The following is a 27,768-nucleotide window of genomic DNA, read 5'->3' as shown; positions in this document are numbered from 1 at the left end:
TTACTCTATGGCTTCGGACGTTGGGATTTTAAGTGAAATTGACCACCAAAACATGCATCTTTCTTTCCAACGAATTTCAGATACTTTCACAGTTCATCATTTATTGTTTTGTACTGCTATTATTTACAACTAATACTACGATCGACCATTCACAAATTTTATTTACAGGTAACTAAAGCATTGACTAATTTACGAACTTTGCCTTCATCTGTGTAGTTCGACAATGAACACATCAAGCCGGAAGAAATACTCTGCGGAGATCAGCCATCTTTGAAAGAGGAAATCCGTAGTTCTTCGCTATCGATGGGTAGATCTTTATAAGGATTCTTCATCCCGGCCGGAATCCGGGCACTGTGAACGACGCTATCAAATGTCCCTGGGTCCGCTTGGGTCGTGGCAGTTTCGACGTTGGTTTCACCAGGGCCACCGGTTTACTCAGCTTATAGGGTGGATGCCGGAGTGGTTTTTTCAACCCGCCGTGATGCGCAGGAGGTGGTTTCTTCGGTGGTCCCAGGTAATGCTGCAGAATCGGCTTCCATTGGTAGGTCGCCGGTGGATAGCGATGGTACGGATACTTCTTACGGTTTTCTGGAATGAATGAGTGGTAGGCGGAAGGAGGCAAAGGGAATGTTTCGGATCCGTGAGGTAAGGCGAGGATTTGAATCGGAGAGGTAGATTAGTCAATGGTTGCGTGTGGTCCAGTCTGCTGTTTCCTACAGTTGGAATAGTATGAAGCATTCTGTACAAGTTCATTATCACCTTGACGAAAGGAATGGAAGGTTGATCCCAACCAGCGAGTGTCCAGCTGTTCCCACCGAGACAGAAGAACCGGTTCTGTGTTCTGGTTCAAAAGTTTAAGTCGGTTAATGCAATTCCACTCTATTTACATGGAGGTTTAGTTCTCGTCAGTCATATGGTGTTGTTTACATAATCTTATAATAGCATATAAATGCACGGCGAACAATTCAATTCACGCGCGGTTAGTCCTACAATCATTCAGAGGTATCGAATCATGATTGAAACTTCCTCATACAGCAGCACCAGCACCAGCAGCACTGAGCCTGGCGGTGGCGGAATTCCACCGCAGCAGGCGTTGATCCGCACAGACGGAGGCGAGTGTTGACTACTTTGTGCCTGCTGCAAACCACACGTACCAAGGTTTGCCTACGTCAGATGAAGGCTGCGATTTTGCGCACGAGAAAAGTCTTCGTCGCGCAAGCTTGCACCGAGTTGACCATTTAGCTTCGGTCACTATCTGCACGGGACTCTGCGCCATCGTCCCAGTCGGAACCTTCCGCTATGGAAGCGGAACGAAACTGGCTTGCTTGGATCGATTATATGATTTGTAACTATAGTAGTGGACGTGGAAACTTTTACGTAAAATTGCATGTTGCTTTTGGAAAACTTGAAAAACGAGCAACAACATTTCAAAAATCGAAATTTTTGGTTAACTTTATTTCCACGACTAAGGTTGTTTAACCGGTTGCCGAACCTAAATCAGTTTCCATCTTACCTGCTGTCAAAATGACAGCTACTGATACGAATCTGCTCTAAGGGCATGTTCAAGATGCACAATTTAATTCTGAAAATTATCACAATAAAAACTGACAAACCCAGCAGCATTTCACTAGTGTTTAAAATATAGACATTATTGAACAGCAGTGTATGCCAATTTTATATTTGACCGAATTTTGGAGCCGAGTGCTAGAGCTGAATTCTGGACCTGGATTTAGCCCATGAACTTTGTAACTGCATTCTGAATCTGAATTTTAGAACTGACTATCGAATCAGAATTTCGGATCTGGATTCCTGAACTGAATTGAACTGATTGAAATCTGAACTCGGGAACTGAATTCTGAAACTGAATTCTGGACCTAGATTCTGGTCTGTTGCTCAATGTTAGCTTCAGAATTCCGGTCCAGAATCCAGAATTCTGCTCCATAATACAGTTCTAGAATTCAGATCCGGAGTTTAGTTCAAAAAATTTCAGAATCTACTTCTTGATCTCAGTTACACTTCTAGGGTTGTGGAACTGAATTTTGGAATAAAATTCTACACCTAAGTTCTGGAACTGAACTCTGAATCTGGATTATGGAATGCATTTTAGAGCTGAATTCTGGAAATACAACCAAATTTTGGATCTGAGTTCCGGTCCTGAAGTTCCAGAATTCTGAGCCTGGATTTTGAAACGGAATTTTATTTTTGAGTTACGGACAGGAATTTTGGAACTGTATTCTGGCCTGAGCCTCAATTTCAGTTCCAGAACTCAGTTTAAGAATTCAGATCCAAGTCGAAAATTCATTTCCGACATTCAATTCCAGAGTCCCGGTCTAGAATCAAGATCCTGATGTCAGTTCTAGATTTTGGTTCTAGAGTTCTGGAACTGGAGCCTAGCCTTGGATTCTAGAATTGAGTTTTGAACGAGGATTCAGGAACTGAATTTGGGATATAAATTTTAGAAATAAAAAAAACTTATGGATTCGAAAGGGAATTTCAGAGCAGAACCTCCGAATACGACTCTGAACCTGGGTTCTGGCCAGAACTGAACGAGTCAACTACGCAGGCTAGAATAAACGAAACATTAAACTACTTCTTCACTTAACAAACATTTTGAAAAACTTTAATTTCGAGTTATTTGGGGTTAACTCATACTACTGAAAATTCTATCACAAATTGCTGATCATATCTCTTATCACGTGGAGAAAAAATTATGTTGTTACGTTAAATAAACAAAAGATATTCACGATCGAAAACTTATCACTCATCCATTTGATAAATTTTGAGAAAAATTAAAACTAAAACGGCTTACTGGAAATACGTTTGTTCGAGTTGGAACTAACATACCATATAAAACTTCTAGCGGTTGAATTTGCTCTTATGTCGGGTTAGCATGATCAGCGAACACAACGAAATGTCACCAGAATTCGTAAATTCTAAAACAAGAGTTGATAATGGGCTCATTATCCATCCTTCATTGCTCTTCTTCTAGTCACATTACTCAGCAAATGAAAGTTTTATTTGTTAGTACAATTAACTGAAACAATGGCTAAATTCCATTAATTGAAATTCGAATTGTTACCGTATCCACCATATTCGCCAGAACTAGTCCCCGTTAAATATTGTCTGTTTGCAGATTCGAAAAAGAAAATTGCATCGAATGATGTGGGCATTGCGAAGATTGAAGCGTTTTTTTAGGCTGAGGAGAAATCGTGGCATGAAAGTGGCGTAGAAATGTTGGAACATCGTTGGAATAATTGTGTTGTTTTTCAATTGATGAATATAATTGGAAATTTGGAGAAAAAGTGTTGTTTTCTTTGTCAGATCGGGGTATTTTTGACCGACGTGTTATATAGGCTACAAATGGGCTTCATTCAGTGGTTAGTCTAAAAAATGCTTTGAGTATTTAACCGTTTCCCATATTCTTGTCTTCGACTTTTAAGTGCATAGCCGTTTATTTTTCACTGGAACGTCACCTAGCAGTTCAACATAAACTGATACTCAGACGTTTGAAAATTTTGGAAAACATTTTTTTTCTCTTTTTGAATGAATTAATATTCAAGAAACCAACCGCACCATTTGTAAAATGCTACTGAAATGGTACAATTTGAAGCCATTTTTGCACTGGATTGTGACTGGCGACTTGAACTTTAGTCTCAGTATTACAATTCTTTAGTGGAATTTGACCTTCTGTTTCAAAAAAACCATTCGTAGAATCTATGTATGGCTAGTTCTACGATTTTGATGTCACTATGAATCTTTCCAGATAGGTGCTTGAACTTACGACAACTAGCTTGTGAGACCAGCTTTTTGAGAATCCCAAGTGCAATAAAATCATGGTCATGTCCAGGAGAAGCATCAACTTCGACCAGCGTTGGCAGAGTGCCCGGTTGGTTTTCTCTCTTCGATAGACACTCTAACGAACCAGATCTTTGGCCAGGTTTTAAAACTTTTCCAGATTTTACAAATTTTCCAAGATTTTGTCAGATCTCACCACGGTTTTGGCATCTATACGATAGGTGGTTAGATTTTTTTTTTTGTTTTTTGCTCACCGAAAATCAAAAATTTGTATATAGTTGGATTCAGATGAAGTTTTCAGTCAGAAACAGATTTTTGAAAAAATGACCTGGCATCCCTGACGTCGACTATGACCTACACTGAAAATAATTTGCACGCTAGCATCAGGTGCAAAGCATTTGAACTATCACTACTTGTAGAACACATGAAATTCATGAAAACATACACTTAACTCATAAAATGAGTGTAAAACCTGTTGATATGTAGTTGAAATCATGTTACATTTATCTGAAATGCACATAAAAATGATAAGATATACCGTTACCTCTAGATTCTATATGAATTTCATATGAATGTCACATTGTTTTTCATATAGATTTCATTTGAAACACAGTTGACCGAATCAAGTATTTTGCACAAACATTTGTGCTGTACTCATTTTCATTTGAAAATGAAGTGTTTGACACATGCAGGTCGATTCAATAGCAAATCACATCACATTCAAAAGAAAAACACATCAAGGCTAAGTGAAAAATAATCTCATCTTGCATTTTAGTGAATTTAAAACAAAATCTTAAAACAAATCGCTTTGGTTATATATTGAAATAAAAAAGCACATTATATTGAAGTGCAGTTTACATATCAAACGATCGCACACATTTTATCAGTGTAGACTATGAAGACCCCGTTTGTGATGAATTCTGGGCTGGTTGAAATCCAGCAGCTCTCAAAATAGACCAGGCAGAGTCAAGCCATTCTTGTGTTGAATATGCTCTGCAAACTCTTAGTTCCTCAGTACAACTGTGGGACATCATAAGTAAGGGAAAATCCTTTGATCAGGTGAACATATCTCCACAACAATCGTATTTTGAGAAGGAGATGTGAGTATTTTAATTTCAAAAGATAAGATGTGTGTAATCGGCTTGCTAAAATTGCAAAAGATAGACTTTTTAACAAAATACAATAAGCAGCGAATATATCAAATCAATTCGAAAAGGTTCTACCAGGCTACAATCTGGTAGAAACAAAACAATTAACCTGGCAACGTTATCTACCGGGAACGGTTTTTACATTGTTGTCAGACTCTTGCCGGAGTTCTGGAGAAATTTCTGCCCGCCACATACAAGCGGGACAATGCTCAGTCCCTGTAAGAAAATAAACATGTTGCCAGGACGATGGGAAAAATGTGTGGAGCAAGAGGCAACACTTTGAATTAATGAACTTTTGACTAGATTTTAATTAATAACAATGCCTTTCCTGTTATTCGGCTACGCAAATTCCGAAATAGTCTTCTACGAAAATTATTGTCATTTTCTTCATACGTTATTCGTCAATCAACTCTCCGTTCGAAAGTTATTGTTATTATCATATGTAAACAATGGAAGAGATCAGTCGTGGGAAAAAGTGTGCTGTTTGTCGTCAATCTAAGGATGAACTTTAGAATAATAGCATTTCTCGAGTGCCTACTCAACATGGCATAATCAACTAGCGATCATACGGTGAAACAAGACAAGTGTTTTTTTTTATTGAATACTATATGTGCCATCTCGAAGTAACTGTCATCGGTGAACACATGCACTCACCAGTCAGATTACGATCTAACAAGGAAGCTTATGCATAACCGCAAACCAACCGACCCTACGGGAGGTAAGTTTCTTGGGGACCGTCAACTCCGCACGAAGCTACTGGATTGTCATGGCGATCAAATCGCTAAGATAATAATCTCCTTGATGCTGGAGCTCCCTTCTCTGCCCAACCAACCTAAACACTGCTATTTGCGACACAATTATTGCACCATAAAGTTTAATTCTTTCATCGATGGCAATCCGGGTGGCAGTATGTCATGACGCGCTCTCTGTTGGTGTAGCGACACACAGCTGATTGGTTGGTGCATAAATTGCAACTTGGTTGGTTGATTGGTTGAGGCTGCCGATCGGTTCTAGTCGTTTGTGTAACCGACCTAGTTGACAACCAATCCAATTTACAGCCACTTACGAAACTGAAATTGACCTTGAAATCAAGGTGAAAGCCACCGAAAATCGAAAATTGAATTGTTCGACGTGTTCTCTGTTCCCCATTAAACTATGTACAAGTCAGTGTTTTGTTTGTTAGTCGTGCGTTTCTTTATGTCAATGTCAGTATCTGAAATAAATTGTTTAGTTGAAATCCATTCGCCATTTAAAGAAAAACAATCAAAATCACGCGATTCATATTTACAATTGTACAGTGGTTAGGGTTAATTAAATCAATTAAAATCAGTTTCTTGTTTTATGTTCCTTCATTTTCTTTGTTGTTCACAATGTCAACTAGAATAATTTATTAAATAAAATAGTTAATCTTTCTATGTTACAAGTTTTCCTATACAATTCATTGCTTTCTCCCGATTATTCGGAGCGTTTATTTTTGTTTTGGGGCTCGATTTGTACAGGGCTCACGCTGAATGGTGGCACCTCCGGCTGCTCTTTTTCTTGTACGACTTAATACGAAAACAAAGGGCCCGACAAAACAAAGTAAATCCTTTTCCTATCGTGGATACAGAAATGGATATGGCAGCAGATTCGGCCCGGACAAGATTTGTTTTTTTTTTCAAGATTTTCATTTTTTTCTGGCTCCTACTAAACTCTAATTATTCCCTATACTAAAGTTCCTACCAACGGGGGATGTTTCAGTATTTCGTCGAAGGATGATCCGATCGGCAAAGTTGCTCGATCGTGGAAGAGTAGAAGGCTAATTCTCGAAGTTACAGCTAATGATTGAACTAGACTAGAAGTATCTTAGATTTCTGAAAACAGAGTTGAAAGAGTCTGCGAAAAAAAATGAAAAGTGGGAACACGGTTTTAGCGAGCATCAGCCTACTGTTATTCCTGATTATTCTGACGGTTAGTACGACCAATCGTCGCGGTTGGTTATTCACGAACATTGCTCTTGCTAAACACTTGGCTAGTTTAGTGTCCTGTTGGTCATAGCCGGGAATTTGTAAGCTCAAAAATACACTAATAATTAAGGGGACATGCAAATAAAAAAAATGGCATTAGGGTCGCTGGATTATTTACACTGGGACAGATTAATTTAGTATATCAATTATCGGATCAAGTTAATTTCATGCATGAAAACATATTTTTGAAGGTCTTGTTGAATGAACACATTCTCAGAAAGGCGTAAATCTACTATCACCTGCAGTTATTTATTTTTTTGGTCCGAAATATCGGCACCCTTCCATCGAAATTCATTCGACAATAGCTTAGTTTATATTTACAACATTCCACCGTTGCATACCGTTTTCCATGCCTTACCAGTGTTCGCATTTATAGTATTAATTTCCATTCATGTTCCATGCAATTAATTGTTCGCCAGTTTTTTTTAATGCACTTAGTCTTAGAGGTTATGGAGTCTCGCATAGACTCATTCCCACCGAGGCACATTCAGACGACTAATTTAAATTGTTTTGAATCGCCATTCCAAAATTGGCATGAGAAAACAGCATGCAGTAATAAAAAAAACTAGTGTTAGAGCGCTTAAAACCAATCACAGAATTGAAGTAATACTAATATTAACTTAGGAGAAGAGCGTGGGTGGCAGGCGGTGTCAGTAGGCCGAACGGTTGGTTTGTTAGTAGTTAGGTTTATTCATCGGATGCCTGACACCAGACACACTCGTAGTTTTGAAAGTGGTGTATGTTAGGCAGAAGTATGTAAAAAGAATCTGTTTTATTACGACTCAGTCTTACTTTGGGGAGTGCTCGGAGGCACGAAGCCATAGCCGGAAGCACCGACAATTACTCCGCTGGATTCCATGGGGCCATCAGTCGGGGGAGGAGGGAACACGACCGGGCCTGCGACAATTTAGAAGAAGAAATAAAAAAAAAACAATGTGTTTCAGTAAACTCAAGTTCACGAAATGATTCGATATCACGAACAAAACAATCCGTTCAACTTACCTCGGTTCTGTCGGGGATCGCGGCCACTGACTGCAGTCAGACGGTTGGAGCTGAAGTCCGCATCCGCAAATGCACTTGGTCCTCCGAAATCCCCTGTCAGCGAGCTTAGATCAAACGCCGTCAGGGGTCTTCCGAAACTTTGTGCCGTCACCAGAACAAGTGACATCAGAAGTGTGAAGCAGATGGAGAACTGTAGCGGGAGACGAGAAAAAGAAAACAAACAAACCAAATTGTTTAATGATCTAATCGTACTGTTAATTGTCGGTGGAATGCCGTCAAATGTGGTGAAATATAGAAAAAAAAACAAAGTGGTGCGAACAAACGAGGTTGAAAGAAACGAAGATTGAAGTGATCCAAATAATCACCACAGGTGGCTGTGACCGTTACGAACTGAACAACAAAAAAATGAAACATGAAACGGAAAAGCTTAACACAATTATAAACAAGCGGCCGGGGGTGTGGATAACCGTAATTCCAAAATCATGATCAAGGTTACGGGAAGTCCCGTAACGCGCCAAACCCGTAGTTGACTGTCAACCGTTTGGTAGGCCAATCGATGCAACGTACTGCACTTGAATTGTTGATTTAATCAGCCTTACAGAGCTGGTTGAAAGTTGTTTTGATCATGTCGGTAGTACCTGGTTTTACCTGTCTGTCGACTATCAATGTTTTGATGTATGTGTGCTATATGGACGTGCGAATTGCAACCATGTGGAACTGCTTTCTTTCGTGTTTTTTTCTCTCTTCATGGTCGTCCCACAAAAATTTACCGATTAATTAGTTTTAATCACTTCTCCGGGACTTCCGGCACATTCTATTTATTCGCTGTATAGGTTAGGTAGAAGTTTCAGCATGTGTAAATAAATATCGCAACGAGTTATTTGATGAAACATTTCCGTTCCGGGCACTCCCAACTTGTAAGAGTCAAACGATGTCTTTTTCAGTATTTTTGGTGAGGATGAAAACAAAAGTCCTAAGGAATTGATAGAGTTAATTGATTCTGCGCTTTTTCAGGTTGACATGGTTGAAGCAAATCGGTCCGATGGTCGATTCGATGCAGCACGACAAAATTCGCTGGGATGATTATTTGTTCCCTCTCAGCAGGCCGTTCTATTTTTTTGGTCGTTGAGCGCTTGTTGAATGACATACTGCAAGAAATATTCGTTCAGTTTTCTGGAACGCTTTGTTGTTGTTTTTTCTCTTGCAAAAATAGTGTGAAAATTAGATGTTACCTTTATATAGAAAGAAAATTTCGCAGTTACTCAAATAACTCAAGTAACTCCGTGGTTCTTTGAGTTCTTCCACTGGAAACGATGTTTGATTAAAATCTTCTTATTTACTGAGTAATACTTTATATGTACATGTGCTAAAAATAGAATAACTAGCACTCAATTGATTTCTACCTTCCAGACATCATATCAAGTGGCGGTTGCTTGGAGTAGTGTGTCAATTCTGCCAGAATTCCGGCAAAAGTCTGGCAACAATGCAACAACCGTTTCCGGTAGAGAATTTCGCCTAGCGGTTATTAACGGTTCTATTTCTGTCGGATTCTTGCCATACAAGAATGGCAGAACCGTTTTGAATCGGTTCTACATTTTTAGCGTCTTGGTTTTATTTTTTTTAGTAAAAAGTACATGTGAAAGGCAATAAGTTATTGCCCTTCATAATTATGGAAAATGTTATTGCCAATAACATTGTTTCCCACTACCAAACACACCCATATTTCAATCAAATTCATAAGATTCGTTCTGACGGTTGACAGAATTCCTCACAAGCGGGTGTACGCAGGGGTGGATTTCCTCCAGACGGCTATGTATGCCAGCCACCCACATTATTAGATCCGAATAAATTCCGAATCGGTGAGAAATTTTCATTCAGAATTCCACGTGTGAATCATAATGAATTCCAAATAAATTCCAACTCCAGTGTAACAATCGATTTCGAATGAATTTCGCCTCCAATCGGTTGGTTCGGGAATCTATCGGAGTTGAGTGAGAAGATGCGGACTGAATTGACAATTCGTTTCCTTCTTAATTTTTCCCGATTTTGGCCGTTTTCGTGCTGATTTTCAGTTTTAAATATTTAATTAAATATATACTTTTAAATCTTCAAGTTTTTCGGATATACAGAACTAGTAAATAATAAGTTCTTCCTAGAATTCCAGCATAAACTGTTCAAATTCGCTGGGAATTACCAAAAAGGCCATTCGTCTAGCTGGAGCGTAATAAAATGGCATAAGTCGCCTAACTTTTACACTAACACATTCATAGAATGAACGAAATAGCAATGGCATTTATACTGTCACTGTCAATCGGGCTGATCGAGCACCCAGAAACGAGCAGTCGATTAAGGCTGTGAACCATTTCGCGATTATTTTGAACTTTTGGTTAAAATCTGACACTTGACTGGTTATGTTGTGTCGAGTAGTTCAATTAAGCTAAAACTGCGGTCCATTTCAAAGTCAAATAATCTGCTAAAACTTGCTACTAAAGCAGGCTAAACTCCAGGCAGAACGATGAACCTCTCTGACTATAGCTTTTTACCACATTTGATGAGAAACGATAGAACATCCTTCAATTTTACCGCCCCATACGCAAATTCAATCATATATGGATAACCAAAAACCCGGATACGCAGTTACGTATATGCGGGATAGTTACATCAGATGATATGAAGTAACATAATTGGCTTCACCAAAAACACATAAATAATACCCTGACTAGTAACCATGAAGTAGTTGAATTTGCAATGTCCAATCAGAGCTCTGTACAGAATACTGCAATGATGCTTAGAAAAATACTCCAATGATGCTTAGAAAAGTCTTTAAAGTTTCCTGGCTGTCAGAACAAAATTAAATTCATTTAGAATCGCTTCGATATCTGATTGAAACACAGTACAGTTTCCACTGTATGAATGAGACTGCTCTAGTCTTTTTTCACGACAGTAGACACCAGCATTAGCACGAGCATCCAACAGAGAGCCGTCCGTATAGAAAAACTATGTGTTCATCAAGTTCACAAGGGAAATTTCACACTGAATGTTTTTAAGTGAAAACTGCATGTGAGACTCTCATTTTATATTTATTTAACAGTTCCAGTCAGAGAGTTAGTTCACTAGGAGCGAGTAAATAGTCATCTCAAGTAACCATTTGAGACCACAAGCACGTGTGGCTGGTAGCATAGCATAGACAATAGCGCCTCTAGAGAACTCTCCGTAGGTCTTATTTGGGCGGTAACAGAACCCATCTTTCACATCATCGGATTTGCCTAGGAGAAAGTCATACTAAAGTTTGTCTCAGGATGTCCTACTGATATTTTTTCCCGAAAATTGAAAATGAAGTTATGAATTAATAATAAAGAAGCATCTAAACCGGCCTATATACGATCGGGCAAGATCGACACCAGTGTAAGTCACCTAAATAAGAGATAACACCTAGTTCCCCTATTTCAGCTCATTTCCACCGTTCGGTAGGGCTTACGCAATACCGACTTGCCGCTTCTGGCGTAACCGATGTAAGGCCATTGTGCGCAAGTTACCCACATTTACAATTCACACACACGGGGGCTAACTGCTTCGTTTTAACATATTTTTTCGTTGTTGTTGTTGTTTTTTTCGTTTGTTCCGATGATCCTCGTGCTACCTAATGATGGGTTCCGCCATACACCGGTGCGATATCGGGTACGGACTCGAGCGTTCAGTGAGCCCGCATAATGCGTTTACCTGCAAACCAGTTCGCCCGAAGATCCATCCGTTTGAAAATGTGGCAGTTCCACAAATTTCGTCACACGGTCTGAAAAACTAAATGCTACAAGGTGAGTATATCTTGTGACACTCCGAAGGAGGAGTGCGTGGCGCAATCTACGGTGCGCCACGTTGAAACGGTGAGATAATGCATAGGTGAATTGGCTGCAGGTCGGTGTGAAAGTTGTTGATTTCATCAATTGATTCCGAAACCAATATCCAATAGAGCAAAGATCGCAGCGTGAGGGTGAGGGTACGGGTTATTCGGTAGAGGACCGGGCCCACCGCAAATACAATGTAATACTATTGGCTATTGGAACTTTATTTATCTAAGATTGCTCACATTTTTCTACGGTCGCCGTTGGTTTTCTCACCGCTCAACCGTGGCGTAGGTTCGGAGATACGAACAGGGATCATGCTATTTCTCATATCAACATAACATATTTTGCACCCATGGTTGCGAAAATCGCCTGGCGACTGACCTGTTCGAGCCTGGATGAATATATTTAACTCCGGATAGTTTTGGCCAACCAGAAAGTTCTCGGCGTAAATTCGGACTAATCTGAAGATTCATCTACCGAAACAATGCCGCTACCGAACTTCATTCGAAAACAGACCAATGGAACTGAAAGGGATCGTACCCATGGGCATCAATATTGAAAAAAATATGCCTTCGTGACGCAAGGCTCAACATTGCGGTAAACCTTGTTAGCTGCCGCATTATGCAGGGGTGGTGTACGTTTAATACTCTAATATGTCAAATTAGTAAACCTCACAAAGGCGCTGCGGTAGATGAATAAATGCTTTTTCTTTCTGTTGGACCGAATCCAGTTTCAAACGGTGTAAGAGAGTTTGGCACCCGTTCCATGGTAGTTCGCAAACCGCCGGTAAGCGGAAATTCTGTAAGTCTTAAACGTCAATTACGGAAAGAAACCAATTCGCTTGGTCAAACTCGCTCAATTAGTGACTTTTTCGGCAATTGTCATCAGATCTACAGCTTAAATATCAATTGTTTTCTGGGGTAACGATTTTGAATTCAAAACTAATAGCGTAAACAGTCTGACAGTTGCTTAATTTTTCACTTGTTGTTTTGGCAAATTCGCGCCTCTATTCAATTCGCGAAGGATGTCGCCTTCCGTGACTGACTGACTAACTATCGGAACGACGCACCGTTCATGCCCAGACGGAAATCCGACACGACCTAGATTCGATACGGCGTCCAAGAGCCAACGGTGGTAACGACATTCTTTTGTTCTCACTGCTGATCGTCGACCGTCCGGTTGTTGTCGGTGCAGTTGACCCTCAGACCCCGACTGATTCGCGCCGCAATAATCGACCTTAAAATCTATATGGTTGCATATGCTGTCGGTAGATGCGGGTGATCGGAGCAGGGTTGGCGTTAACTCAGCATAGCTGAACAATGCCAACTACGACGGCACGGTCCGAAACCGTAAGAAATTTATAACACGTCACATTCAACCGGTTTTATATTTTTTTTTCAAACAGACATAAGTAGGCGCGCTAGTGCTAACGATGATCAGCTGTCGGTATGGAGCCTGACAAGTGATTGCGTGCAGATTTTTATGATCTGTTATTTTAAATAAATGCCTTTGAATCAGTAGCGTGGTCACAATGAATTTTCAGGGTCTCGTAAGACAGCAACATACTATGGAACCGTTTGTTGTTTGAACATTCAATTGTTTAGGTGTACAAATTCAGTAACAAAAAAAATGAAAAATTGTTCTGTTCTGAGTGATTTAAGCTAACGCTAAATTTACACTATTTACTTTTTTTTATCTCATATAGTTCACATATATATAGTTGACTTGACTTGAAAACTATTTTCACGAAAAAATTTTGACAGGAGCTTACATTTTTAATTTCCGACACATAACACATGGATCAATAAGTCCCAAACTAACAATGGAAACAACATTTTTTTGCAAAATGTTTTTTTTTTATTCGTCAACATAATCACCTTTTAGGGTGATACAATGGTTCCAACGTTTTTCCAATTTGTCAATACCATGTTTATAAAAAAAATTATCTTTCGCTTCAAAATAAGCTTCAGTTTCAGCGATGACCTCCTCATTTGAGCCAAATCTTTTTCCCTGGAGCATTTTTTTTTAAGATCAGCAAAGAGCCAGTAGTCACTGGGGGCTAAATCTGGCGAGTATGGGGGGTGGGGAAGCAGATCAAAGCCCAATTCGTTCAATTTCGCCATTGTTTTCATCGACTTGTGGCAGGGTGCATTTTGTTCCATCGAAAGCAATCGTGGCACCCACTTGGAAAAAACCTTTTTCATGCTCAATTTTTCATGAAGGATAGTAAATACACTTCCATATGATATCTGTGTCATCTCAGCAATCTCACGGAGCTTCACTTTACGATCTTTCATTATAATTTTTGTCACTTCACTCACATTTTCCGGTGTAACGGCTTCCACAGGTCTACCCGAGCGTTTCGCGTCATTTGTGTCGGTACGACCACGTTTAAACTCGGCGAACCACCAACAAATCGTTGGTTTTGGTGGACAAGAGTCCGGAAAACATTTTTCAATCCTTTGTTTCGCTTGCACGGTGTTTTTATCCATTAAAAAACAATGTTTTATCAAAACACGAAACTCGTTTTTTTCACCTCAAACTACAAAACGACTTCACTCCAACCTCGATAACTCAGCTGTTTCTGGTCGGATCGAATTAAAATTTTGACCCGTTTCAAGCAAAGGTTAGTACTCTAGAAAGACGTGGTTACTGGTTTACTACGAGCGCCATCTCTGCTTTAGTCTCGGGACTTATTGATCCATGTGTTACGCCTACTGCGATCCTTCTCTCCGTTCCAACCGAATTCTTGCGAAACTAGCAGAACCGGCACGAATTGGCAAGACATGTCCAACAACCCTGCAATATCCGTGCCCACGGCGAAATAAGGGCATTCATCGGACCAACTGTGCACCTTGTTGGATCAACGGAAAACTTCCGTTGAAGGTTTTTCCTACCAGGTATACACTGCATCGGTGTGCGTAACAGATACGTCAAATTACTCAATTCTCGGTTAATTTTTCAAAAGGGCGTATAAGCAAGTTACAGTTTCTCTTTGTTTACTTCCTCTTCTATTATTTACCAAGCGGTTTTCACGTTTATCACTCAACTCTTTGCAGGAAATGATACCCGAAACTTTCGACTTTCGAACAGAATAGTGATATCAAAGAAAATCTTTTTAATCACATCACAATAATCGAAAGAGAGAGCGATTAAAGAGAAACTGTCACTTGCTTATACGCCCTATTGGAAAATCAACCGAGAATTGCTGGAATTTTCATCAAGCAGGGGCTGCTTTGTCTGACAAAGTCCCAGTAAAAAAAACTGTTCGTTCCCGCAAGAAAAAGTTAACTAGCGATATCATTCGCAATTCCGGCCAAATTCCTTCTAAATGTTGTCTAATGTCTTGAGATATCACAGCTACAAGAGATTGGTTTAGAAATGAAGTGTGATGAGAAATTTTGTGCTTTAAGCACCTAATATTTTGAGCAACATTATTTGTGAACTAAAACATGACCGCACAAGCTGTAGCGGTTTTTTTTTATTTACATGTATCGTAACATATTTGCAAAAATAACCTGATTTTGAACTTTATATCTATGAAGTTGATCTCACAGTAAAGATACCAACTAAGCAAGGCATAGCAACAAGTACCCTCAACAATAACTTCTAGTAATTTGTGATGTTTTGGCCTGATTTAATATCGATAGAATTTGCCACTCCAAACATATTGCGCTTCTGAGAAGTAACACCAGAAAGAAAAACTGCATGTTTCTCAAATCAACTCTATATTTGAGAAAAAAAAAACTAACGATGTTTCAAAGCCTGATGATCCACCATATCAAGCATTGTATTGAACTCAATTCTTTGATTTGAGATGGACATTAAAGGAAAACCGGTGGTTGAAAATTACCATTTCACCCACCTTACGGTCCAGACTTGACACTATTCGACTACCACTTGTATCGATTGATTAGGATTTTTAGGAGCTAGCTGTTGTTTTGTTAAGGCTACCTTCTTGTTGAACTGGAGCACGCTTCACTTCATTGAAGGGAATCCAAATTAATTTCGTTGCTGGAATTCAAAGACGACATTTTTTTCTGTCCTTAATTCATAAATAACCGAAAAGTATTGCAGATTTGGATCAGCAATACTTTAAATAATGAAACCACAAAACATGTCTAAAATTTTTGGAAAACTTTTTTATATTACATTTTTAATTCAAACTCAACTAACAAAGTTGTCGTTATATATCCTACTTCTTTAAATATTTTCGAGAGTATCTTTTCAATTACAAAATTTAGTTGGCTTCATTTATTCATTACAATCAGAAAAAAGTCCAATGAGAGTCCAATTTCGTTAGAGTATTCCACCATTAATCAAATCAACGCAAAATTACCAGCTAAACAACGTCTAAATAGCAATACTTTTCAATGTCATTCGGTTAATCCGCCGGCAAATGGGCGGTGGCTCGATTCACAGTCAAATTTGCCACAATCCGAAGAGAAACCTTAAACGCGCCATTCGGGCTAAACAATGTTACCAGGTAAAGGTAAAAAGCATTATAAGAATTAATAATGCATCGCTTTTACCACGGGAATGCACCACCGTTACTTCCCAACCGAGCGAAAAAAAAAAACTGGTAAACGAACTCAGCGCTTGCTGCGCTTCCAGATCGACCACGACGGCGGCGGCGGCAAAGGCGGCTCATCAGCATGCCTGACCACAATCAGCAAGATTTTTAAATCGACTCACACTTATTACGATGTTTGAAAAAAAAAAAACAAAACAAACTAGAAATGAGTAATAAAAATGGCTTCAACCCGAAGACAAGACAATAGCATTACCGTTTGCATGTGCGAGCGTTTCATTGCTGCGGCATGACGGCGGCACAAATCGGACCATCACCTCGACATTGGCCAACATGCAGCCGCCCGGCATTGTCGACATAATCTGCGACAAATTGAAAGCTCGTTGCTCTTTACATCATTTCTGTCGGTATCTGGCCTACTGTGCCAGGTGCTGACGACAATAACAACGTTGATGACTGCGATAGAGCGGTGATGACTATGTGATAAGTTGTACCGTGGTAGACTTGACCCAGTAACGATGGATGGTCAACTCGGCACATGTGTCAGATTGTTACACGTCAACTGAAGCGGGGGCGGTCTATCCTGGCTTGCTAATAGGCACAGTCGACACTCGTTACACGACAAACCTTCTTTAGAAGCTTTAGCTACTGTTCTCAATGACAAGAACGTACGTGTTGGGCATCGGCTACCCGATCAACAGGTTTGCAACTTTGATCCGTCTAATGAAGTCGTTACAACGCAAGGGAACTTAGACATGCACGTACCAGCAAGCTTCTGAGCAGGGTCTAAACTTCCGGTTGTTATTCACAGTGGTTACAAAACTCAAGAACCAACCCAGCACCTCTCGATAAACCTTATGTTACCCCCTTTTGCCTCGTTCTAAAACTACTCAAATATTTCGTCAGCTTTAAATTTCTCACCTACCAGCAAGCATGCAAGCATTTACGAACATATGCACGACGAGCCGCCACTAATTGTAGCCCTTCGTACAGAACCACTCAACTCAATACCTACAATCTTGTTAAATTCTGCCGCCGGTGTAGACTAAACCAACTTCGAACGAACCAGCAATCAACGTCAATGTAGTCAGATTTTAACACGATGCGTAATTCAGGTGCACCCCCGGTCGATCGACGATCGACGGCTATCCAGTTCGAAGCACTGCATCGTCCCTCGGCTCAGCACCGTTGCCACCAACCTATGAACGAACCGAACGAACGAACGAATCCAGCACCACCAAGGATCTGATCTTCTGGCAAAGCTACTAATTACGCAAATTCCTAGCCGCCCTGTGCAGATCTTTGACTTGTTGCTCTCGCAATCGATCTCCATCCATCCCATTGGCGGCGGTTGATCTTGGTTTGACATTTGTGGCATTCGATGTCATTCATCCGGAGTGTATTACATCCGCTTGACACTTTGTAATGAACACTTGTCGGAAATAATGATGTCTTGATTTTGTCAATTTTTATAAGAATGCGTGGAACTCGGAATCGGTTGTCGTTTATCAACTACCAAATGTAATTTGGAATGTTGAGGCTTTTTGAAAGACTCGGTTCCAACAGTTTATCTACAAAAGCACGATTTTTCACCAAGCCAATGCTACGCGAATTCCGCTATTCAAATCAACCTTCCTTCAAGCTGCCACTTAGTCATGCATCAAGTCTCAAAGACGTATTCCGCATCGAGTGCCCGTAACAATGTTGACAAGTGTAGCGAAACAATCCAATTAAATCAATCGCTAAGAATTCCGAGCCCGGATCTACAGTGCGGTCTACCGCTGCAGCTGTCACAGCTGTCACCGTAAGAATGCTAATCTTCCCTCGTCCGCAGCCCGCAGGCGAGACTCGTTTGGGATTCGAGTGACGTTTATTTCAAATCGGATCATTTGCTTACGGTAGTGCGCTGAATGTACACACACACACACACACAAGTACAGCACATCCCAACAGCAGGCGGGCTATGAGACTGCAACTTCTGATCTAGGTAGCCTTGATATAGTTCTACACACTGCCGTTCCATCATCCGATCATCTTTGGTTACTAAGGCGAACTGTGTGATTTGCTCTATGATTGGAGTTTCGTAGCACAACCGATTTAATCGATAATTAAATATGCTTGGATTAATTTCTGGTTCTGTCGGTGTTGATCGCGGGAAAAGATCACCCACTTTACTAGCTTTATCCATCGGAAACGGTGCTGAACATAAATTGATCTTGGGATCGATCGTTGGCACGATCTGGGAAGAGGATCCACTTCCTTGAAAGGTTGTTACCCACCCGTAGCCATTAATTAAAATAGTGCTTCCCGATCGACCGTAGAAGGTGTCAATTAAGATTGGGATCTCCATATCACTTTAACCGTGTGACCGTGTAAATTACCGTTAGGCGAATCGGATCCGACGCTAATTGTTTCGATGCACTACAAAAACGACGATGGTGACTGGAGGAAGTAATTATTGGATTAAGATATCGTGCGCAAAATGTCAGGATTAACTCGACGATCGAGTGTTATTCCGGAATGTTTGACTCAGTTAATGATATTCAAGCTCATCAAAGATTATCTCACTAATTCATCAGGCAATTTTTTCTCCATCTCACAGGGGCTCATATTTTCAATGCCACCTCGTTGCGAAGTATTGCAATAGCTGCGAACAACGGAGATTATCTGCGACGACAAACTGCTCGCACTAGTTCAAGTCAGTGACCCCACTGACAACGGTTCACCGCTGCAACCGTGCACTGATCGGAGGTTACCAGGTCCGTTTTTCAAGTTCTCTGTCAAACTACTTTCAAATATGGTCACCACAGTGAGACTGATCGGCAGATACCGGCAGCGGTCACCACGCGAGTGTACGCTCCTTTTTTATCTGAATCGACCCAGAAGCTGCATTGCTACGCATTGCGATCACGCGCTTCGCTGATTGACCAGCTGTTGAACGGCTCTCATTCCAAGTCATTGGAAGATGACGAAGTCACGCGTGAGGTGCGCGGAAGCCAGCCTTTTCGCTTTTTCATGGCGGAGCCCGCCACTGTGGAAAGTGAAATATATTAAGAAATAGCTGCAACTGAGAGTTCCATAGTGATCGCGGCGCGCTACTTGGAAGCGTACACGCGCCAAGAAAAGAAAACGAGTTTTCCAACTCATTAAATGTGTCGTGCTTTTGACCTCTTCAAATGGGACGCAGAATAACCGGAGCCCTTAGCAGTGTGCAGCCTCCGTGAAGCCCTTAATTAAACATGTAATGCGATCACATTCGACCCAAATGGAACCATGTCCGGATATAAGACTTACTACTGTCCTTGACAGAAATAGAGCATCTAGTCTTCATCCAGCCATGACGAAGTTTGAGGTTTTCAATTAATTTGAAAAACCAACGGTGCTGAACCTATTTTGATGAGGCCCGCTTGGATTAACGCCACGGCCTTGCTATTGACATTGACAATTGTCTTAAAGTGTGAAATCGAAGAAACGACATCCGAAGGTCACCAGACTTGGACAGATATAAAACTGACTTCACCTCTTCATCAAGCTCATTTCGATTAATTATTAAAAATCAATCGATTTTTACCTGACAATTTATCCATCAATCAAATATCCGATCATTCCCACAAATGAAAATTGACCAATTAAGTTCTTCCTCGTCGTCGTTGATCACCGGTTTTCATCAACCAGTTACAGGAGCCCTAATTACAGTAATTGATCACTCTACGTGCGATCGCTGCAGTGCTCATGAAAATTCATTAACCGCGGGCTACGCTAGTGGGAAGCTTCCTAGCTGATAGTCGACAGCTAAATCGATTACAGTGTAACTAACGATGGAATGATTACCGCTCGTGACAGTCCGTTTGCAGCGGAGCCCGTGCGGCAATTTTAACTGGGTGATTTTTTCGCACCAACCGGTGCTTAACTGTGTTGTAATACGATTGCTTTGAAACAGTTCTTGAAATAAACTTGATTTTTAACTGACCTTGCTTCAAATATCCGAATTTGCATTCATCATAACATTGCTCTAATTTCTTTAATTACATCACACGTCAAATCAGTTGCCCAACTAGTTCAGAGCGGCTCGTTAAAGCAACGCATGTCACAAAAATCAAACAATCTGGATGACCCAGTAGGCGATGAAATCTGATTACTAATTCAAAACGCGTTCATCTTTACAGCCGCAAACAAAAAAATTTACTACGTGGTGGCGAAAACATGCAAATTTTCCATTGACATATGATATAATTTTCACCACAATGCAGTGCAATCAAAACATCCCCGAAAAAGTGTATCAGTGTATCATAATTGGATCAGCTTGCTTGATTTTTTCTCCGACTTTCCTTTTCGTTCGGACGTCGATTGCGTCGAACGCGAGAGAAGAAAATCAAACCGGACTGCAGCGGAACTACCTCGATTGTTTTGATCGCTATATTCGTCCGTCTGTCCTAGCTGTGGTTCGTATGGATGGCGAACGAACAGACCTCCAAGATGGAACGAAAGACTTCAGTCGTGGAAAATGAGAGTGAAATGCTGCTGTTGGTACGGCGCGTGCGAAACGGGTTCCGGTGGTAACAACTTTTGTAGCGGTTTTTTAGTATGCAAAATGCAGGTTTCCGGGAGGAAGATTGCGTTTAACATGATGTATTAAGGACTGGTTTTCATTATTCACGTGTTTATACCAGTCACAATCAACGTATTTCGATCACTCATTGCTAGTCAACTCGCCTGGAATTTGGTTCGGAATTCCATACAAGTTAACTGGATTATGACAATCGTCTGAATCCGTATCATTTGTGTTGAAGGTTAAAATTAGTGGGTTGAACAGCCCTGCCAATTTTGTTTGTGCACCTGCACCGCAACAAATCAAACCTCTACGAAGCCGAAAGCTACCGATGAATTCAGTCATTTTGAACCATTTCACTCATCCGCCCTTTTCATTGTTGTCACGGTGATGACGAAAAATAATACCTCCCAACAACAGAGGTTCAATGTGAAAAGTTAAATTCGGCTAATTCGCAATTATGCTATCATAAAGTTAGGTAATTGTATACTTAACTGTTTAGAAAATATAATTCAACGGAAACGGACTTTTCAGAGAGGCCAGCAAATCTAAGATTTGAAATTCATTCTTATTCTTCATAATTAAAATTATTAAAAACAATGTTAATGTTTTTAAAACCCTCCAACATGAAGTAGACATATTTTATTAATCAAAGTGAGTTTTTTCTTGAGATTAATGTTGTTTTTTGTATTGTCATTATTATATTGAAGATTGCTTCCAAAGCTGGATTTCTGGTGCATTTCCTTAATTACATATCTGTCTTGCACAAGCACTGCTGCTAAATAAAAGTTGAGTAAATTAACGAAAAAACTTTTTTTTTTCTCTGAGCGTTTCAAAATATACGGGTAACTGGAAACCCTGCTCAAAAACTTGTTCACCCATTTGTACGCGGCGGGCAAATTTCCGCAAGTCCCTGCTGGGCCGCCATGTTCTTGTGACCATCATCTTTTTCGCAAAGACGAAAACAACGAAGAAGTGTGTAAACATAAATAAAAGTTTGTTGATGCTAAATATCTGTGATTTTTTTTAAACAAAGTCGATTTTTATAGGTTTGATTATAAATGTGATATCGTTATGAAACGTGCGGTACCAAATTGTAATACTGACTTTCACAATCGATAATGTGTTGTATTTCACTTCATTTTGTTTACTTGGCTCTCACTGACTTGTTAGTTTTGAAGGCCCTGAAGGACCGAGATGTTGGTTACGATAGCTGGCTATGTCTGCCAGTCTGGCAACAATGCAACAACCGTTTCCTGAAGAGAATTTCGCCTAGCGGTTATTCACGGTTCTGTTTCTGTCGAATTCTTGCCATACAAGATTGGCAGAACCGTTTTGAATCGGTTCTACATTTTTAGCGTCTTGGTATTTTTTTAAAAAAAAAGTACATGTGGAAGGCAATAAGTTATGCACTTCATATATACTAATTTTAGCAAATGTTATTGTCAATAACATTGCTTTTTCACTACCAAACATACCCATATTTCAATCTCATTTACCTCGTCTCAACATTTGTTTTTTTTTTTGTATGTACATGCGGGATTGACAAATATCAAATGAAGTCGAATAAATACCAGGAAAAAGAGGGAAGAGAGAAATAAACAAGTGAGCAGCTCCGAACCGATCAGCTCACCAAAATGAATCGATTCGATTGATCAGCTCATTTCCGGGGAAAATTCGAGTATTTCGCAAGAAAGAAAGGATTTTCAGCCGTACTTTGACGATTCGACGCAGCCACACAGTGAGATTTTCGCTTGTAGTCAAGTGAAAAGAAAGTCCACTGGACTATAAACGAAAATTAACTGGCAATATAGCCTTAGTTGCTGTGCCATCAATTCGGCGTCATCTCAAGTGAGGTGACGCCAACCAGAAAGGAAGAAGAAGAAGAAGAGAATTTTTATTTGTACAGGTGAGATGAAAAAACTGCAACCAACTTCAGACTGCTGTCATTTCTAAACCGCTCGTCCCACAGCTGTCAGATTTATTCTAGTGACAGCTCATTATATTATTTACAAGCGCACAAAAGCATTTTGGTGGGAATTTTTCAGAAAAAAAGTTATTTGTGATGGAATTCAAGTGTGATAGTGTGATTGCTTTGCATTTGGCTGGAAAACCACAAGTGGCTATCGTTAGAGCCCTCCAGCATTTAAAAGTGAATAAATCTTTTGTGTCTCGTACCATCGCTCGTTACCGTGATACTGGTAGCGTAGCCCGACGTCAAGGAAGTGGACGAAAAAAAACAGCAACATCGGCAGAAATGGTTCGAAAAGTGAAGAAGCGAATTGAACGAAATCCGCGTCGCAGTGGCCGAAAAATGGCTCGTGAGCTGAACATATCGCAATATGCCATTCGGCAAATATTGAAAAATGAGCTTGGACTAAAGCCATTGAAGTTCCAAAAAGTGCAAGATCTTACTGATGCGCAAAAAAAAGTTAGACTCGAAAAAGCTAAAGAGTTGCTTCGCTTGGCCGAAAGTGGTGAACTGCCGAATTTGGTTTTCTCCGATGAGAAACCATTCGTTATCCAGCAGTTTGTAAACAAACAAAATGATCGTGTTTACTTGCCAGAGAGGTCAGCTGAAAATTTGCAACTTCGGTTGGCCACCAGAACTCAAAAGCCGGCCATGGTGATGGTGTGGGCCGCCATAACAGCCGATGGTCGCTCGCCGCTCGTATTCATCGACCGTGGGGTCAAAATAAATGCGCAAATCTATCGCGAAAATATTTTGGAGGGAGTTCTGAAGCCCTGGGCACGCAAACATTTCGGCCGCAGACCTTGGACATTCCAACAGGACTCAGCACCATCGCACTCAGCACGCGCCACCCAAGAATGGTTAAGAAATGAGGTTCCTCGCTTCATTTCCACCGCACAATGGCCACCAAAATCTCCGGATGCCAATCCGTTGGACTATTGTGCCTGGGGTATTTTGGAAAGCAAGGTTGGCACTAAAAAATACCAAAGTGTCGATCATCTCAAGCAAGCGCTTCGCCGAGAATGGGACAAAATACCGCAGAGCCACTTTCGGGCAGCGTGTGATGGTTTCATTGGCCGTTTGAAGGCCATAGTTCGTGCCAAAGGTGGCCAATTCGAACAAATCTAAACCGATTCTCAAATTTGATGTTATTTCCGACATTTTTTGCTTTCATTCAATAAAATTTAAAAAAAAAATGAAAAAATTATGGCGTTTTACTTTGTTGCAGTTTTTTCATCTCACCTTGTATATCGTATATTTTGGCTCGGCTTCAACATAATTATGGTCGTTCGCCCGGTAAGGTTGTAGGTTTTTCTGAACATTGAACAACATAGAAAAGTGATTATTTTTCATTTGAATTTACATCGTTTGAACTTTTTGATGAAGTTATTGTGCATAAATGAACCGTTTTCAAAATTGCAAGCGGGTCTGAGAAGTAACATCATAATTAATTGCCCGTGTTAAAAATTGCCCGTGAACAGAATTGCTCACGGTTCGAAATCAATAAACAATCGAGATAATGGAGAATGGAAGTGGAATAAAATATCAAAATTATATTCAAAACAAATCTTCCAATTGAAACGCAAGGTTATACAATTGTCTGCCAACGAAACTGCACAAGATGCGAATTACGTCAATACTGATACTAGTATTTCAATGAAATAAAATATCAAATAGTTCTTTTGGGATGGATCGGTTTTTGGTTCTTAAAAGAACCGAATTGTTAAATTTCTTCTATGTCAAACAAGTTCAAGAGTTTTTTTTTCTTGAATACGAAGCTTCCGCTGCTGAAACAGCGATACGATAATTCCCTTCATAATAATTGAAAAAAACTTGTTGCAAAGTAGTTCCACACCTGTCATAACTAAAATCATGGAAACTTTTTCTCACTCACATTTCTAGAGACTTTTCAACAATGTTATATACGAATACAAATTATCTTGTTATCGAACCCGAACCGGTTAAAATTCCAGACACTAGCGCCGTTGCGGATAAATTGAGTGAGCTAATGGTGTCCCTTCTCTCATCGAAAACGATGACTTCGGTTCAAACCGACTGTAGGTAAGTAGAATAACGATGCCTCAACTGAATGGGAATAAAATGCATACTTAAGATATTGTTGAAGCCTTACAATGAAATGACAAACTATTTGTTCGTTTTTGGTTGACACTGACATACAGATAAAGAATCAAAATTTGTCGAAATTTGCAAACTCACAAAGTCTACAAAATCCATTGGTTTCTTCGGAGCCTGTCTGCAGACTCGAAACTCGACTTTAAGGCAATTAAATTTCGGCCGGACATCTCTGCTTACATCATTCCAAAGTTTAAGAGTTAATGTAAGAAGAGTCTACTATGTTCTGTCAGTGTCATTACAAACAATCCAACCTGTTAAATCCAAAATAACGCTTTAAGAATTGTTCTGAGTATTTCTTTACCCGGGAAACAGGTTTCAACCAATACTATAATCTGAATTGGAACACGACAAACTTATTGAATTTGTACAACAATTTCATGGAGGATCTTTTCAGTTGGATTCAGTAGAATTTGGTGTTATTTTGTGGTTTTCTAGCAATTTTAAATCCTAAAACAAAGAGAACCCGTATTCAAAAACATTTTGTGGATTTCGAAAATAATTTTTAACTTTGAATAATTGTCAAATAAAATTCAAAGCTAACTTGAATAGGGATCAGAAAAGATATCTTTTCAGAATTAAACCATCAAAAATGTGCTCCAATATTTTCAAAGCGTTTCATGAGCTCAGAAGCTTTCAGTAGGAAGCTTGATCGCTAGGTAGGCGATCAAGTTTTCCAAACAACAATATCCGTCAAAACTTCAACGCACACGCACATTCTGAAAACAAGCAAAATTAACTTTAATCGCTGTAAAACAACCAACATGACCATCAGATGTATGCAAATACAACACATCCAACAAACGAAACATTTCAAAGCCTCACTTCAAATCCACGTTGTTTTCATTTCTTCCTATGCCATAATTAGTTATTTTTACCATTCATCTTTTTGTTTTCGTTTACTTCCGAATTCAACTACGTTACAAATCAGGATGATCAAAGCTCTCAAATCATCCGAATGCTATGGTCTTGCACGTATCACTTCAATCATTGTCAACTTTCTCACTTTTTCAGTTTACCAATCTTAACTTAAAACTTACTACCTTCATTGTGGCTATGGAGTTTTAATTTTCTTTCACAGCGTTCCACAGACTAGATCACACAGAAAATCCTTTTCGTCAAAGGGTTGATCACGACCGATCCTTCCTTCCGGACCTCCTCGGTTGGCAGCACTGGTAAAGGTAATGGACCAGAGCAAACTATCACTTCACGAAACACGTTCACACACTCCCACAACGGTCAACAGCGGATGGAAACGCGGATCATAGGCACTGGTCACAGACGACCGGCAGCACTAGTTCGGTAGGGGGAACCTAGCGCGATATACAGTATTTGGCAGGAAAATCCGAGCGCTTCGAACACTGGCTGAACACTAAATGACTTACGGGCAGCCTACGGTGCCCGATTTTATATATAAAACCAGCACGATCGAGCCCAAATTTGCTCTCCGTGCGCTTGCCGTCCGACCAATTCAGTTCTCCTATGCCGATAGCCACCTCGTATTGTGGAGGATCGCACGAGAGCGCGGGAAAATCACTCTACGGGTGGTGAGTTGATGCGAAGATCAGGAAATACTGTTCTTTTCGATGCGGTGCGGTGCGAGTGAAGCGTCATGGGAGAGCGAGAGACTCCAGACTGAGAGTGGCGTCGAATTTCCCCCTAGACAGGAGAGCACTGAGCACGTGCGAAGCTTCTAACGGATCTACGGTGTGGCGTACGTGACTTCTACTACCTCTGATTGAACTAAGTAACCAAGGAAACCACAACCAACCGGACGATGGTCGGTGACTATGTTTTTCCTTCGTGGTTCAGAAAATCTGTGCGGGTTCCGCTACAGGGAGATTGGTCCGGTGCATAAAACTATTTAACAAACGCCGCCGCCGCCGTAAGCCTGGTCCTGATTGCGTTTTTTTCCTTCTTCTATATATGCTCGATGATCGGCGCGATCTAGACAAAAGATATAGTTAAACATTGGCTTGGCCCGACGGCTGGCTACCTGTGCGCGCGGATTGTCGCGGTGTTCCACAAACGCGAATCCGCGAACAAACATGTGCACATACACTAAACACTAACGCACACATGATCGTGATGTTATTGGCTGTCCGGAAAATTATGGCTTACGGTCAATTATGGTTGTATATGCTAATGTTGTGGCGCTGCTTGTTCAGTGCAATGTTTAGCAACCGGTTAACATTTTGTAAGAAAAAAGGTAAAACGAGGAAAATTTGTCAGCTTGATGTTAAAGATACTCAAAATTTTTTAGATGTATTTTGTTCCGGAGCCAAGCAAAGATAATTGCAATTAAAAAAAACTTAAAACTGCCTAATTATTAACGACTACCATTTTCGATCATTAACCTCCAAACCAATCGAAGATTGCCATGAATGCCGTTTTCTTGATTTCCGTCAAGATGGCTCTGTGATGCCAGTGATCAGATAGTGTAACAAATTACCGCGCTAGTTATACGGTTGAATTTGAACCAAACAAAACAAGTGTCTGTCATCATTAGAAGCAAACTGCATAAACAACATTAGTGTAGCAGTCAGGCGTGTTATCGAATCATTAGAACACAAATTACCACGTGGAAAACTGTTGTTCCGATTTTTTGGGCATGAGTCTCCGGTAAATAGGTTGGAAACTTGTGGTCGTCAATTCAATTTGACGAATGAAATGACAGATCGGAGCATGAAATAATAAAATGAAAATGTCTAAACATGAAAACATTCGAAAAGAATTACCTGATTGGTTACTGCAAATGTAAACGATACGAAAAATTTAGAAAGCTTTGAA

The 27,768-nt window shown here is 40.2% G+C and overlaps 1 protein-coding gene across 5 annotated transcripts; it reads right to left on the bottom strand.

Moving 5' to 3' along the window:
* Positions 1–84: 84 nt before the first annotated feature.
* Positions 85–26,501, bottom strand: LOC131431560 (E3 ubiquitin-protein ligase Hakai). 5 transcript variants are annotated; one of them, XM_058597353.1, is made up of 4 exons: positions 26,019–26,501; positions 7,952–8,141; positions 7,742–7,846; positions 85–588 (listed from the first exon to the last, which is right to left on the bottom strand). In XM_058597353.1, exons 1-4 carry the CDS (start codon positions 26,025–26,027, stop codon positions 329–331), a joined length of 564 nt encoding a protein of 187 aa, XP_058453336.1. In that variant the 5' UTR covers positions 26,028–26,501; the 3' UTR covers positions 85–328. The 5 variants fall into 5 exon arrangements, with proteins under 5 accessions (XP_058453336.1, XP_058453345.1, XP_058453362.1 ...); XM_058597362.1 differs by having other exon boundaries at positions 26,022–26,501; XM_058597379.1 differs by lacking the exon at positions 85–588 and adding an exon at positions 6,276–7,007 and having other exon boundaries at positions 26,019–26,478.
* Between the last annotated feature and the right edge of the window lie 1,267 nt (positions 26,502–27,768).

Source organism: Malaya genurostris, chromosome 1, assembly GCF_030247185.1.
Source record: "Malaya genurostris strain Urasoe2022 chromosome 1, Malgen_1.1, whole genome shotgun sequence".
Taxonomy (NCBI): domain Eukaryota; kingdom Metazoa; phylum Arthropoda; class Insecta; order Diptera; family Culicidae; genus Malaya; species Malaya genurostris.
This window is presented reverse-complemented; position numbering and strand designations above follow the sequence as displayed.

What these genes read in the sequence shown, in the direction of transcription:
- LOC131431560 (XM_058597353.1), bottom strand. An exon ending in CGATCCCCGACAGAACCGAG is followed by an intron (nt 7,847 to 7,951) that starts GTAAGTTGAACG and finishes AAATTGTCGCAG; the next exon opens with GCCCGGTCGTGTTCCCTCCT. An exon ending in GCCTCCGAGCACTCCCCAAA is followed by an intron (nt 589 to 7,741) that starts GTAAGACTGAGT and finishes CATTCATTCCAG; the next exon opens with AAAACCGTAAGAAGTATCCG.